General features: G+C 47.1%; 1 protein-coding gene across 1 annotated transcript in view; it reads left to right on the plus strand.

Annotated features, from left to right (window-relative positions):
* Nucleotides 1-12,508, plus strand: part of ADAM19 (ADAM metallopeptidase domain 19) — a 33,464-nt gene that overhangs the window by 1,331 nt on the left and 19,625 nt on the right. The window contains exons 2-4 of the mRNA XM_009286041.1: nucleotides 32-215; nucleotides 2,962-3,032; nucleotides 12,407-12,485. Of these exons, the coding sequence (XP_009284316.1) occupies nucleotides 32-215; nucleotides 2,962-3,032; nucleotides 12,407-12,485 (334 nt within the window). The remainder of the gene's footprint in view (nucleotides 1-31; nucleotides 216-2,961; nucleotides 3,033-12,406; nucleotides 12,486-12,508) is intronic.

The following is a 12,508-nucleotide window of genomic DNA, read 5'->3' on the forward strand; positions in this document are numbered from 1 at the left end:
GGTGGGATCCTCCTGCTTCTCCTACAACCAGGGCAGAGCTCTCCTCTCCCGCCCCGGCTTCGTGCTCTGTAACTCCCGAGGTTGCGGATGGGGTCGGGGTCGTGAGCGGCTCCTCTTGTGGCTCCCCAGCTGGAGGGGTCGCCGCCGGCGTGGAGCTGCAGCCCGAGGTGGTGGAGCCGCGCTGGGCAGCCCTGGGGAGCCCCGGCAGCGAGAAGGTAGGTCGCGCCCAGCGCTTTATTTATATTTTGTTTTCAAGCCTCCGTATCGTTTCCAGGGGGAGGAACGATGTCGCGGTTAGCACAGGACCTTGCGATGTGCGTTTTGTTTTAAGCTGAGCTCTGTGACAAGCCGCAGCGATGAGCCAGAAAGCCCATGGGCAGCACGGGGAGCTGCTGCCGCTCCTCCACATCCCCGAAGGGCTGGGTGAGCTGGCTGGCACATCTCGGGCACTGAGCGTGAGGCTGCTCCTGGCGACTTGCATTCACCCTGTGCAAAGGCTTGGAATCGTTTGCCCTCTGTCGTGCTTTAAAGCCTGGATCAAGTCTACCTGATCTGTATGTCTGTAAAAGGGGAGTGAGGCAATACAATCAGTGGCATTTAGGGAACAGCCGAATAGAGGCATCTGCTTTAGGAGGAGATGAATCCCAGCTGTGAGGGTGCTTCACTAAGGAAAGCCAACCAGCAGCTCAGGTGTGTCTAACTGTCTCTCAGACACCATATGTATCGGTATAGATCTCACCCCCACTTCTCTTACGTGGACGGATGAAGTGGTATGTCAGTAGTCTGCAGCTATTCTGAGAACCGCTGGGGTACCAGACTTAAACGTCAACCACAAACTGCAGTTCAACTTCCCAGTGTTTGCATTGCCACAATCACTAAGTTATCAGTTGCATAATCAAATGAAAGAGGAAAATCCAGATGGTGTTATTTATGTTGTGAATCAGAAAAAGGGAAGCTGCAGCATTACACTAAAGAAAAATCATGGCATCTCCCCATAAGCGGTGTTGTTTTGGGGTTTATGTCCTCTCCATATGACAAGACTTTCTAAAACTTTTTATTGTGTCATATTAAGAAAAAAAAGCTACAATGACTCTCTCATGATCTTAATTCTCTTTAAAATGTCCTTGCAGGGCTGCCTAGAAGTTTTGGTTCTCTCTACTATTGATAGTGATACAAATACATCTGGACAGCATTTCCCCTTATACAAATTTGCTGGGTCTCAGGGGTCGTACTTGGTTTGTTTCAGGCAAGTTCCTGTTGGCTCTAAAACCAGTGTTAGCAAAGCTTACGTACAGCTGGGATATTTCAGTTACACAGCAATTGATGGACTCTGAAGTAGTGGGATTACTGAAGGAGAAGGGAAAGCGTTATTAGTAATAATGATGTTTGCACAACCTTTGTGAAGAGACTTTTATGATGATGGAGACCCTCAGACCCCCCCAGTTATGGGCAAGGCAACCTCTGTTGCTTACATGTTAGATAGCAAAACAACAGACCTACCCTGAGATGTACTGAGCACCTGTGATTCAGTAAACTAAACTCAGCCCCTCGGAATTAGCCGTTGTTGTATATACTAAATGTATTAACTTGTTTTGCATCATCTGTGTGGGCCTGGTGCAATGTGCTGGAAACTGAAAAACAAAACCCAGAATACAAGTAGGGAGCTGATGAAAGGAGAAGTTTGTAACTGAGCTTGGAATTGATGAAGTGGCAAGCGAGCGTATCTCTGGGCTGACAGATCTTTCATCAGAACGTCCTATTCAGTCAGCCTTGCTTTATTTTGCTTTCAGTTGATCTGTTCTGCAAAATCCACTCCAACACCAAATTGGGAAATACTACGGGTTAATAATCTCACTGGTTTCTGTGATTATTTTTTTCTTTTTCTTCTAGCTAGGGTTATTTCTCTTCTGGGGAGTTTATTCATCTGTTTCCTTTATGAGAAAGCACTCAGACTCAGAAATCCCCAGCTGATCTTAGCTAGTGGCCCTGCTTTGAGGGAGGTAAAACTGGAGACCTCCAGAGGCCCTTCTAGTTGGTCCTCTAGAAAGCATATTCTATATTTTCAGTCTTCTGAATGATTTATTTTTTTTTAAATGTTGGTTTTAGTGTATGCATTTCCCATTGCACTATGAAATTAGGGTCCTTTCTGTTAACACCAGTAGGCCTTGGGGAGCCGGCTGTCCGGTGTCCTCATTCGGAGCTGTAGGCAGATTGCAAACCAGGGCTGTGCCCGTGTACTTGAACACACTAGAAAGTTGCTGTCATGGTTTCCAGTCCCTTGGCAGCCTGGGACTAATACAAGAGCAGCTGTGAAATACTGTCTGAACAACGGCTGGAGCCTAAAGATGTCTAAGGGACCCCATTGCATGCCTTTTATTGGCAATTTCTGTGAGTAAAGGAACTATGTGAAAATTTTTAGAAGAGGCGTGATTCCTCCTGTCCTGAAATAGGCTCCTAAAAATGTCTTTTTCTGCTGTAACAACAAAGGAAGCTTTGGTTAACTAGCTCGTATATTTGACTTGTAAACCTCTGGTGCAAGTTAGGATGTCCTGTGATGTGGTCCTGAGCATAGTGTACAGGAGAAGGGGGTGCAGTGCACCCCTCCCGCCCAGCTGCATCTCCAAGCACTCCAGCGCCAGGACTTGTTGCCTCGTCTGAGCCCATTATTCCTCCTGAGACACCAGGGTCACTAGCTCAGATATGGCATCCCACCAGCGTGCCTGTACTGCTTCCCGGCTCTGCGTGGCTGTGCTGCGGGGATGCAGCAGCGTGCCTGGAGCTGGGAGCCACCATGGCCCGGCCCTTCCCTTCCCTTCCCCAGCACTCCAGGTCTGAAGGTAGGAGGAAGGCGAGGAGTGATTTAAGGTCAGCTGCCATTTCCAGGGGAACAATTTGTGTTTCTGGATGCATTCATAATTATGATGATGTACAAGTAACAGGCACCATCTCTTTTGCACTCAGCATCCCTTCAGAGCTGAAGTTAAGGTAAAGGCAGAAGGCCGGGAGCTCATCTTGGAATTGGAGAAAAATGGGTAAGTGTGCTTGTGCCTTGCTGTGGCAATTGTGGTCTCGCTAAAATAATGAATGAGGATTACAGTGAAGTCAACAGGAAAACCTCCACTGACTTCAGCAGGGTTTTGATAAAGACAGGATGAGGAAGTCCTTTTCTGGATTTCAAGGTTATTCCAGGTCTGAGTCCCCACTGATGTTAATCAGCCAAGCAGCGCTGACTGTAACAGAGCTTTGTCAGCAAAAAGCAGACGGTGACCTGGCCCTCAGTGAGTAAACTTATTTTTGCATCATAATTCTTGCTACATTAACTAGAAAATGTTGCTGATATGAAGTGCACTATTTACCGAATGGCTCCATGCTTTAGAGTCAGTGTGACTCTAATGAGGATTTCATTTGCTGTGATCCGAAAAGGTCCTGCTCCGTTTCCTAGGAGAAACGATCTGACAGTTTCAATTCCATTAGTGCCCTTCATGCTAAAGCAGACTGAAAAAATGCTTTTACATTAACTGAAATGCAACCTCCTCTCAGGCATGATGCAGCAATGCTGTGTGATATCATAGGGCATGATGTGTATTGAATTCAGCTGCAGGAGATTAAGGTAGGTAGAAGGATTCTGGTCTGGAGGCCGCTCCAGAGGTTTTCTGCCCTGTGAGTACATTAGTTTCCAGTGGTGGAACAGCAGCTGGAAATGTAGCTGCAATAAGCTTGTCTTTGCTAAATAGTCCACTTGCACTTACGGTGTTTTATTTATTTTTAAATGGGTCAGAAGATTAATCTATGGAAACACAACCAAATATTTGTCTGCTAGAATCAGTAGGAATAATAACCTTGGAATAATGACCCTGGTTATATTTTAAACGTATTGTATGGACATCCCAACCACAGAGCCTGGGGGCTCATCTTTCCTCCTGAAAGAGTGAAGTGTCAGAAGATCTTATTAGTTCTGATGGCAGTCCATAAACCTAAATGATATTCAGGGCCTTCTGTAGGAAAACCAGATTTTTCTTGGCACTGTCTGCAGTAAAGACTGAAATCCGATGGCTGATGAAAGGCGAGTACATCCTACAAGGTGTGTTCTGTAATAGGCCACATAAGCTACTGGGAGTTTTAGTGCTGCAAAAGCTGGACACGTTTCCCAGGCAGTCATGTACCTGTGTAGAACTAAACAGAAACAGCTATAAATTCTGTGTGTTTTGGCATCTCTCAGCTGGGAAAATAGAGAAGTGGTAGAAGAGGCCAGGCACCATAAGCACTGCTAACTCAGTCCTGTCTAATGCAGGAAAAATAGCTGTTGCTGACGCCAGTGGTCAGCAACGCCAGTCTCTGAACTGAACCTGGAAGCAACGTAACTGCTAACGCTGCTGGGGGTCTCCTTCCTGGTGGAAGGACTGTCAGGTCTTGCATATTCTGCAATCGCTATGCAAAGGTGAATTTATTTCTGGCACAGCAGAAGCTGGCAAGAGCAAGAATCCTTGCTGAAGTAATCCATTTGTGCTCTGGGCATGATGACGTAACCTCCAGGTGCCTCGCAGGAGCGGTGCTGTGCTATTTCCACTGCAGACAAACTCATTGCTGGTGCTAGTAAACAGAATTATAATAATAGAAGGTTTCTATTGTGTCTATTTCCTGAAATGCATTTTCATTCATTGAGATGTATACAGACAGGCTTAAGTGTGTGCACACACTTCCACTGTGGGATGAATCGCCTTACTAGGAGTGATGAAATACAGCAAGTGATTTGGAGTTTTTTGTTTTTATTTTCTGTGGAAAATGCAAGTGATTCATAGATAGCAGTGCTTCACATGGGAGTCTTGCCAGGCCTCAAGTCCTTGTTCAAGAAAGGTGGTGGTACAATCCCAAAATGCAAGTCTGAACTTGATTAGATGAGAGGCTCTGGGGAGCCACCACTTCTCAGAGACTTGTGAAGGTGCAGAAGTAGTTTAGAGACACTCAAATTAATAAGAGAAATGATGAAGCAAAAACATGAAGTCCCTGGGAGCCCTGTGGATGCTGTAATTATCAGCATCCATAGAGCACTTCTAAGTGGAGGCAAACTGCTTCTCCTAGTCATAGCATGCAGCAAGGCAGAGTCCAGCCTGGCTCCTCAGGTTCCCAGCCTGGGGTTGCTCCCCAGCACCCAGGAGCTCACCACTGCTATTACTTATTCTCGGTGGATTAGGCAGCCTCGTTACACATTCACCACTCTCCTTATGGAGAGACAAAGCTGATGAGAATATGAGCTTGCTTTGAAGTGGCGGGGTGCAGGGAGGAAAGAGTCATAATCTGTACGGCTTTGGTAGGGATGCGCTAGCTTTGAAAGAAACGTGCTGTTTTCAATATGTGGAAGAAATGTTCACGCCAAGCCTGTGATTTCATATTCCATATGAAAAGGACATTGTGTTCATCCACAGAGGTGAAACACAAATTATTGCATATCTTTCTTCAGACTGGTGTGCAATTCTGTATTTTGTAATAAGCTCAGCACACATCTGAGTCTGGGCTTCATATATCTACAAATACAATTATTGCATTAGCAGTTAACATCATATTGCATTATTTCCTGTTCAGGAGTTTGATAAGAAGGCAGAACCACACTGCAGTTCCAAGCAGAGGTCACAACACTAGTTAACATTTCTGAATAATGACAAAAGTATATCCCCCAAATGACTCAGGCTTGTTTTAAATGACTCAAAACCATGTCCTGCAGCTGCAGGATTGGAAAGCTCAAAGCTGCACAAGCAGCAAATATATGGAGAGATGCCTATAAAGCAGCTTTAAATTTGGCTGGGGCTTAGGAACAGAAGAAGTTGCAAACCTTGGATGAAAAATGACTTTTAAAAGGCATTTGCATTTGTTAATAAAAAGCAGCTTTGAGCCAAGCAGGGAGGGGATGCTGAGACGCTCTGAATGTGTGTGGCAGCGCTGCCTGGTGTGAGCCTTTTCTTTCTAGCGAAGAGGAGAGCTCATATTTACACAGCAGAAACCTGCATGGAATTTGTCTTCTCACCGGAGTGCAGGAAAAGTATCAACAAGACTTTCCTCCCTCTGCTCTTCTTCTTTGTGTCTCTCATGGGGGGAGCAGACCTGGGAAAGGCCCTCTCGGCTGCAAGGGGTAGTGGAGGCTTCCCCAGGGGTCGTCCCTGCCTGTGGGTGAGTCCCGTGGGGCACAGCTGCATGTTTTAGCTGCATATTTTGGCTGCTGCTGGCCCAAAGCAGCCGTGATGGTGTGGGGCACTTGGTGGCAGAGCCCCAGCGGAGATGTGCAGCAACTGGTTGAGGACACTGCAAAGAAAGTCCAAAGCTCATCTGGTCTGACCTTGGGAGCAATCCAGATAGTTCTTTTTAGGCAATTGGATCTGATAGGTAGCAGTATTATTTCCAATCTCTTCTGGCCCCACCTGGGTAGGTGACGAGCACTCTAGCCCCGCTCAGTGCTCTCAGCGGTGCGATAAGAGATCTGTATGTCACTTGTATTTCACCGTTTCCTGCTTCTGCTCATTTCAAGGGCCTCTTCTACCAACTGAGTTAGGAAGAGGGGAGGCTGCTGCCCACCTCTGAGCAGGAAGGATATATGAGATTATTCCACTGATGGGCTACACATCATCAGTGTCTAATGGGCTTCCTGCATGGGGAGGGGATAAGGGTTATGTAAAGGAGGGAAATTGAGTTTATCCTGCTCTACTGTCTCTTGGAGTCATCAGAAAAACAGGGTTGGGACCTGGAAAGCCATAGCTGCTTTTCAGCCTCCTGATTCCCTTGAGATACTCAGTGATTTCTCTGTGCGGGGCAGGGAGGAAGAGACGAGGAAATGGAGCCCTCTAAATCTTTTGCTCCCTGACTCATTATCAGCCAGTTTCCCATTTATTTTATTTCCTTTTTCCTCTCCAGGCAACTTTTATGATTCCCATTGTTAAGCCAAGGGGCTATGTGACAAATTTTACTTGGGTCCTGTAACATGATTTACACAGCGAATGTCACAGATGATGCGGATGGCAAAAGGGGATGGAGAGTCTTTAGCCTGTGATATTTTCCCAGGCATTACAAATAGCTAGTTTAGTTCCACCTCAATAGCTGGGAAGCTACTTTTTCCTTCCAAACTGCTGCTGTTCACACAATAAACATGTTCTCAGATGTATCAGCAAAGGCTCTTGAGGAAGGGAGCTTAAGAGCTCCAGGCTTCAGCTGGATGAAACTCACCAAGAAAAAAAATTTTGGATTTCATCGATTTTTATGAAGTTCCAGGTTTTGGCTGGAGGATTCCGGAGAGGTGAAATCTCTGATTCCCCACTAGTGGTGGATACAGAAAGCAGGCCTGCTTGCTTGTGTTGTCATGGGTCGTGTGTTGGTGATGTTCAAGATAGGGTCACCTCAGGTTTTGATAATAAATTCTGACTTTAGGAAGGTTTAAGTGACTGGGAGGTAAGGCATCAAATTCCCCTTCTTACCCTACTTGGATCCTGTTGAGAGGCAATGGAGTGGGACCACAAATTGTAGATGGAAATCTGACATCTGAACTTTCTTGGGAGAGTCAATTCCCTCCACCCCCAGATGCTGGCAGCCTGACTGGACAGATTTATTGTGATTTGAGGAAAGGGACAGGGGAAGAGATGTAACAGATTGCAGGCTTCACTTTTCTTGGTCCCCCGACTGAAAAATTAAGAGTCGATGTTTCTCACGAGAGCTTCATGGACCATTTAGCTCTTGTTTTTTGGGAGGAAATAAAAAATGTCTGACTCCTAGATACTCACGGGTGTTTTTAAATTGGCAGCTGTTCATGCAGACTAGCCCCTCTGTAAAATGAACCCAAACAAAGTTGCTCATGGGACCAAATTATAAAAAATTATTCTTGCTCCAATTATCAAGAGCACCAGTGTGCTGCTGGGGCCCTCCCAGTGCCCATGGGTGATCTCTGGCTGGTGGAGCCGAGCATGTTCACAGTGGTCCCCTGGGATGGAGGGCTCCAAGCCCCTCTGAGACTTGTGCTAACAAGTGATGTTTCACAGGTGAGAGAAAACTGCTCCCATTTATCACGAAAACAGGGGTGAGGTTCCCCAGAGCAGCTGGGAAATGTGCACTCCCTCAAATGAATGTGGGCATGCAAGAAAGGCTCCGGCTTTCTTTGTGCTGTTTTTGGGAGCGTTTGGGTGTGTTGTGCAGCCCGTCTCCCCGCAGCTGCTTCTCTGCTCCTCTGTGGTGGCTGGATGAGCTGGAGGTCACGCTCTTGCACTGTCCCCAAGTGCCACAGGGGCAGCTGCCCACTGAGAAAGCTGGGTTTTGCCCCACACCCTCAACCTGCCTCTCCCATTGAATACCATTGGCTCATGTGCAAAGTATGTGACCTCCCTGGCACGGCGTCTCAATGTGGCAAAACAGAGCCATGCTGCCCTATAATGTCAGCTCTGCACGGCAAGGCTCTTCCAGGGAGCAGCACAGTGGCACGGGGAGGAGGGTTTTGTTTCAAACAATGATGTCATTGACAGGCTGGAGTGGGACCAAGATCACTCCACGTCGGTCATCAGCAGAAACAGTCTCAAGCCATCTGTACATTATGGCACTGAGCCACTCTTCCTTCGTTTGGCTTCCTCGCTTGTATTTAACCCGGCTCCCAAGGCTTTCTGGGGAACAAATCCTGCCAAGAGCAGGCTATTCCACCCTGAGCTGAATGCTGAGCCGGATCTTGGGGAACGACTGATCTTGCCGAAAGCTGGTTGCTGTTGGAAAGGTGTGAGGGCTTCTCTAGAACATCTTGAGTGCTCTTGTGTAGCTTACCCTGGCCTCAAACAGCCCCACATAGCTGCAGCTGTGATCAAAGTTTAGCAAATGCTCCCATCCAAAAACAGCTTTTCCTCTGACTTCATCAATTCTTCATGCTGGTAACTCATCTAATGAGGGACTCCATGCTGCCTTTTAGGAAGATGATGTGTGCTAGCAATCTGCCAGCTGCCTGACTGGATCTCGGAAGCCTTTAAGTGGTGTTATTTTGCATCCAAACTTTTGCAGCTTCATCTCGATCTGCTGGAGAGGTCATCCCTGAGACATGTAATGTAACAGAGAAGAAAGGATCAAATAGTGCTGTTTTTTCCAGGCTTTCCTTCTCCAGCAAGGAGGTGAGCTCTGTGCTCCTCTGGAAACGGTGAATCAGGTCCGTCAACACTTTGCGGGGCTGAGCTCCCCTGGAATCAGCCGTTCAGCTTGGCAGTGATGCTGTCCTGAAATGATGGCAGATAAAGGCCGCTGCTAAGGTTCTGGGGTACGTGTGTCTCACTAATCTCAGCTCTTTATCCAACAACTGGTAAATGTGGAGAAGGGACAAGACTGGCTGATAACCTTGGTGGACTCTGAGATGGAAAGAAGGCTTCTTTTCTGTTTATTTACAGTTTAGTGGAAAGCTTGCTGCTAGCTGAGGAAGTAAGCTGGGCTGGGAACGAGCTTTCACAGGCTCTGAAGTGAGATAGCACTCCAAGGGTGTTGCAAGATGTCCTGTTGTTTTTCCTCTTTCCTCACTGCCCTCCCCACCGCACACCGTGCAACGCACTGTGATAGCCCTTCTCAGCAGTGCTGCAAGAGCCCCAAGGCTTCCTCCGTTAAGGCAGGGAAGGGTCTTCAAATAAGGACTGTTTCAGCTCAGAATAAGAAGCTGGACCATTCATAGGGAGCCTTCAATGTAGGATAGGAGTCAACTGATGGAGAGAGGCTTGAAAGTCATAACATGGCGCCACTCAGCCAGATGATGCATGCTGTCAGCTCAGCAGCTGCATAAGTATCCCTAAAAATTCAGGCAGACCTCTCAGCTCCTTAATCCACACTAGAAGGGCATAGAGCCTGATTCTGCAGGTAGGAAGAGATGTGCACATACCACGTGTTGTGTGGCATCATCCTGTGCCTTGAAACATGGTGTGCCAGGCTCTGGTGCTCAGCATGACCCAGCTCTGCACTGGGGCTGGGCAGCAGTGCCATGGGGCTGGGCAGGAGTCAAAGCACTGAGGATTTTTATGGTAGATGCTGGAGGAGAAATAAAATAGCTATTCATAGTAAATGCTTTCCAAGAATAAAGGAGCAGGAAGAAAACATAAGCGTGCTTGTTTGGGAATGAAACAAGTAGGCTGGGCAAGCCTCAGCTGCTGGAAATCCATGGGCTGGTGTCTAATTCTGGCTTTAGTAGCACTGGGCAGATGCACGCTGGTTTAGTGTCTGCTCCTGAAATGACAGTCTCTAACACAGACCAGATACCTGCCAGAGCACATTGCTCAAGGCAATTTCCTGCAAGTTAATGCAATCTGTTGATTAAACATTTGTTTCTTGCAGCCTCATGCTGAGCAAGCTACTGCAGTCAGGGAGATGAAGGGAGTTTTTTTCTGTGGGACGGTGCTTCTGTGCTTATCTTCAGTTTACAGACCTGAGATAGCTGAATGCAGCAATCTCGCCTTCTGATCACTGACAGGATCTAGTGATGAGAATTAACACATCAGAAAGAAACAAAATGAGCTTTCCTGGGCTACAGTGAACTTTGAAAGTGGAGATAAAAGCTGTTGTATTCCCAACATCAAATGCTGTCAAATACAACGGTGGCACGCAGTTTTGTCTGACACTAAGCCATTGGTACTTGTTCGGGTGTCTGAGCCTTTGGATGCCGGATGGGGGAAGCACTTTCAAACACTGATAAAAGGTTGTGTTTCCTGTTGCTCTGGCCTACTTTAATTAGATATCACAAGCGCCCAATCCCTTATTCAAACAGAGGCTTTCAAGGTAGATTAGACCTGACTGCCACATACCAAAAACCAAGACAGATGGAGAAACCTTTGGTTTTGCTTCTGATACAGCTTTCTTCATCCAGCCTAAAGAAATCAAGCAAAGAAAAGAAGAAAACTTTTTCTTGCTTGCAGGTCATAGTTCAAAAATCTCATGCATGAAATGCATTAAACAGGGATGCAGAAGGACTGAACCGGAGCTGCAGCGTTGCTGGCATTGCGCTGCCCAGGGTGCACGTGGCATCCTTGTGGCGTGGCAAGTGTGGCGCTTCGGTGGCCTGACAGCACCGCGGGGTTGCTGCAGAAGTGTGTTTCATAGATGGGGCATATTCTGCGTTCCTTCTCCAAATTTTTGGAAGTGAGGCGATTGTTTTAAAAAACTGTTTTAAACCTACATTTTACTGCTGCTGAGATGGACACAGGATATGACCTTCTTGGTTTGGCCCAGATTTTGACTTGCTGTACTTTTTACATTACTGTTTAGCAAATGCAGATGTTTAAAAAGAAGGGGAAGGCTGTTTCCTCTGGAACCACATCAAAACACTTACTATTAAGTGTACAGGAGAGCCTTTTATAGACTTTTGGTCTGATCCTGGGCTGAAGACAGGGAGAATATTGTCTATATGAGGATGACACAAACGAATTCCAAGTGGGGAATCAGCATTTTCCTAGGACAAAGATGTGAATCGGCTTCTGGGCAGAAGTTGAAATGCAGATGCAGATTGGTTTATAATTGTGTTCAGATTGGGGCACTGGAGAGAGTCTGGGTTTGAGCTGAGAACTCACTCCAGTGCCCAGATGTGTCCTGAACTGGCCTGTGGTGTGCTTGGTACACTGGACTTGGTGCGCTGAATCTAATCCCCGTGTATCTGGGGCATGACTTTGCAGTAGTAAAGGAAACTCCGCTCAGACACTTGCACCCATTAAGGGAAGATGATGTTGAGTTTCCAGGGGTTTTTTTAAGTCCTCACGTAAAAATTGAATTGTTCACTTGCAGCTGTTGGAAGTGGATCTCGGCGCCTGATCAAACTCAGGGACAGGCTCTCCTTTATTATTTTAATTTAATAAATGGCTTGAAAGAGCACTTAGGAAGATGGCTCACTGCGCCCTTTCAGAAGTGAGCGTGCTCCACTCCTGCCAGGGCAGCAGATAGATGGATGTGGCAAGGTCAGCTATGCTTCCACCTTCTGACCCTCTGCTATCACAGTGTGCTCTGCACAGGGAAGCACAGCCTGCGGCGCTGGTCCTGCAGTGGCTCCGATGGCTCCTGTGCCACCAGGAAGCCATTAGGTGCTGCCTCCCTGGGGACAGTGTGTTAACAAGTGCCTCACAGGCAGAAAGTGCTGATCCAGAGCAGAGTGCAGAGATACAGCGCAGCTCTTGACTGGTGTCCCCCAAATACCTGTCTCCTGCCTGCCCTCTCTGTGCATTGCAATTGGTTTCGCCCTGTGGGTAGCAAACAGCGACCGCCCCAAGTCCACAACAGTGGTTCACAGCAACAGGAATATTTACACTGACTTCAGAAGGAGCTGCATCTAGCCGATTTTCTAACACACCTAGGAGAGAGAAATCCAGGTCTAAAGAAAGGTCTTACTGCCTTTTTTTTTTTCTTTTTTTCTTTTCTTTGCCCCTCCCTGTATCTGCAGAAACCTCTTTGCACCAAGCTACACTGAGACTCATTACAGCCAGACTGGACAACCCCAGACCACCTCTCTGACCCACACGGTGAGTGCAGAGAGCACTTTCCC

Source organism: Aptenodytes forsteri, unplaced genomic scaffold, assembly GCF_000699145.1.
Source record: "Aptenodytes forsteri isolate BGI_AS27 unplaced genomic scaffold, ASM69914v1 Scaffold54, whole genome shotgun sequence".
Classification (NCBI taxonomy): domain Eukaryota; kingdom Metazoa; phylum Chordata; class Aves; order Sphenisciformes; family Spheniscidae; genus Aptenodytes; species Aptenodytes forsteri.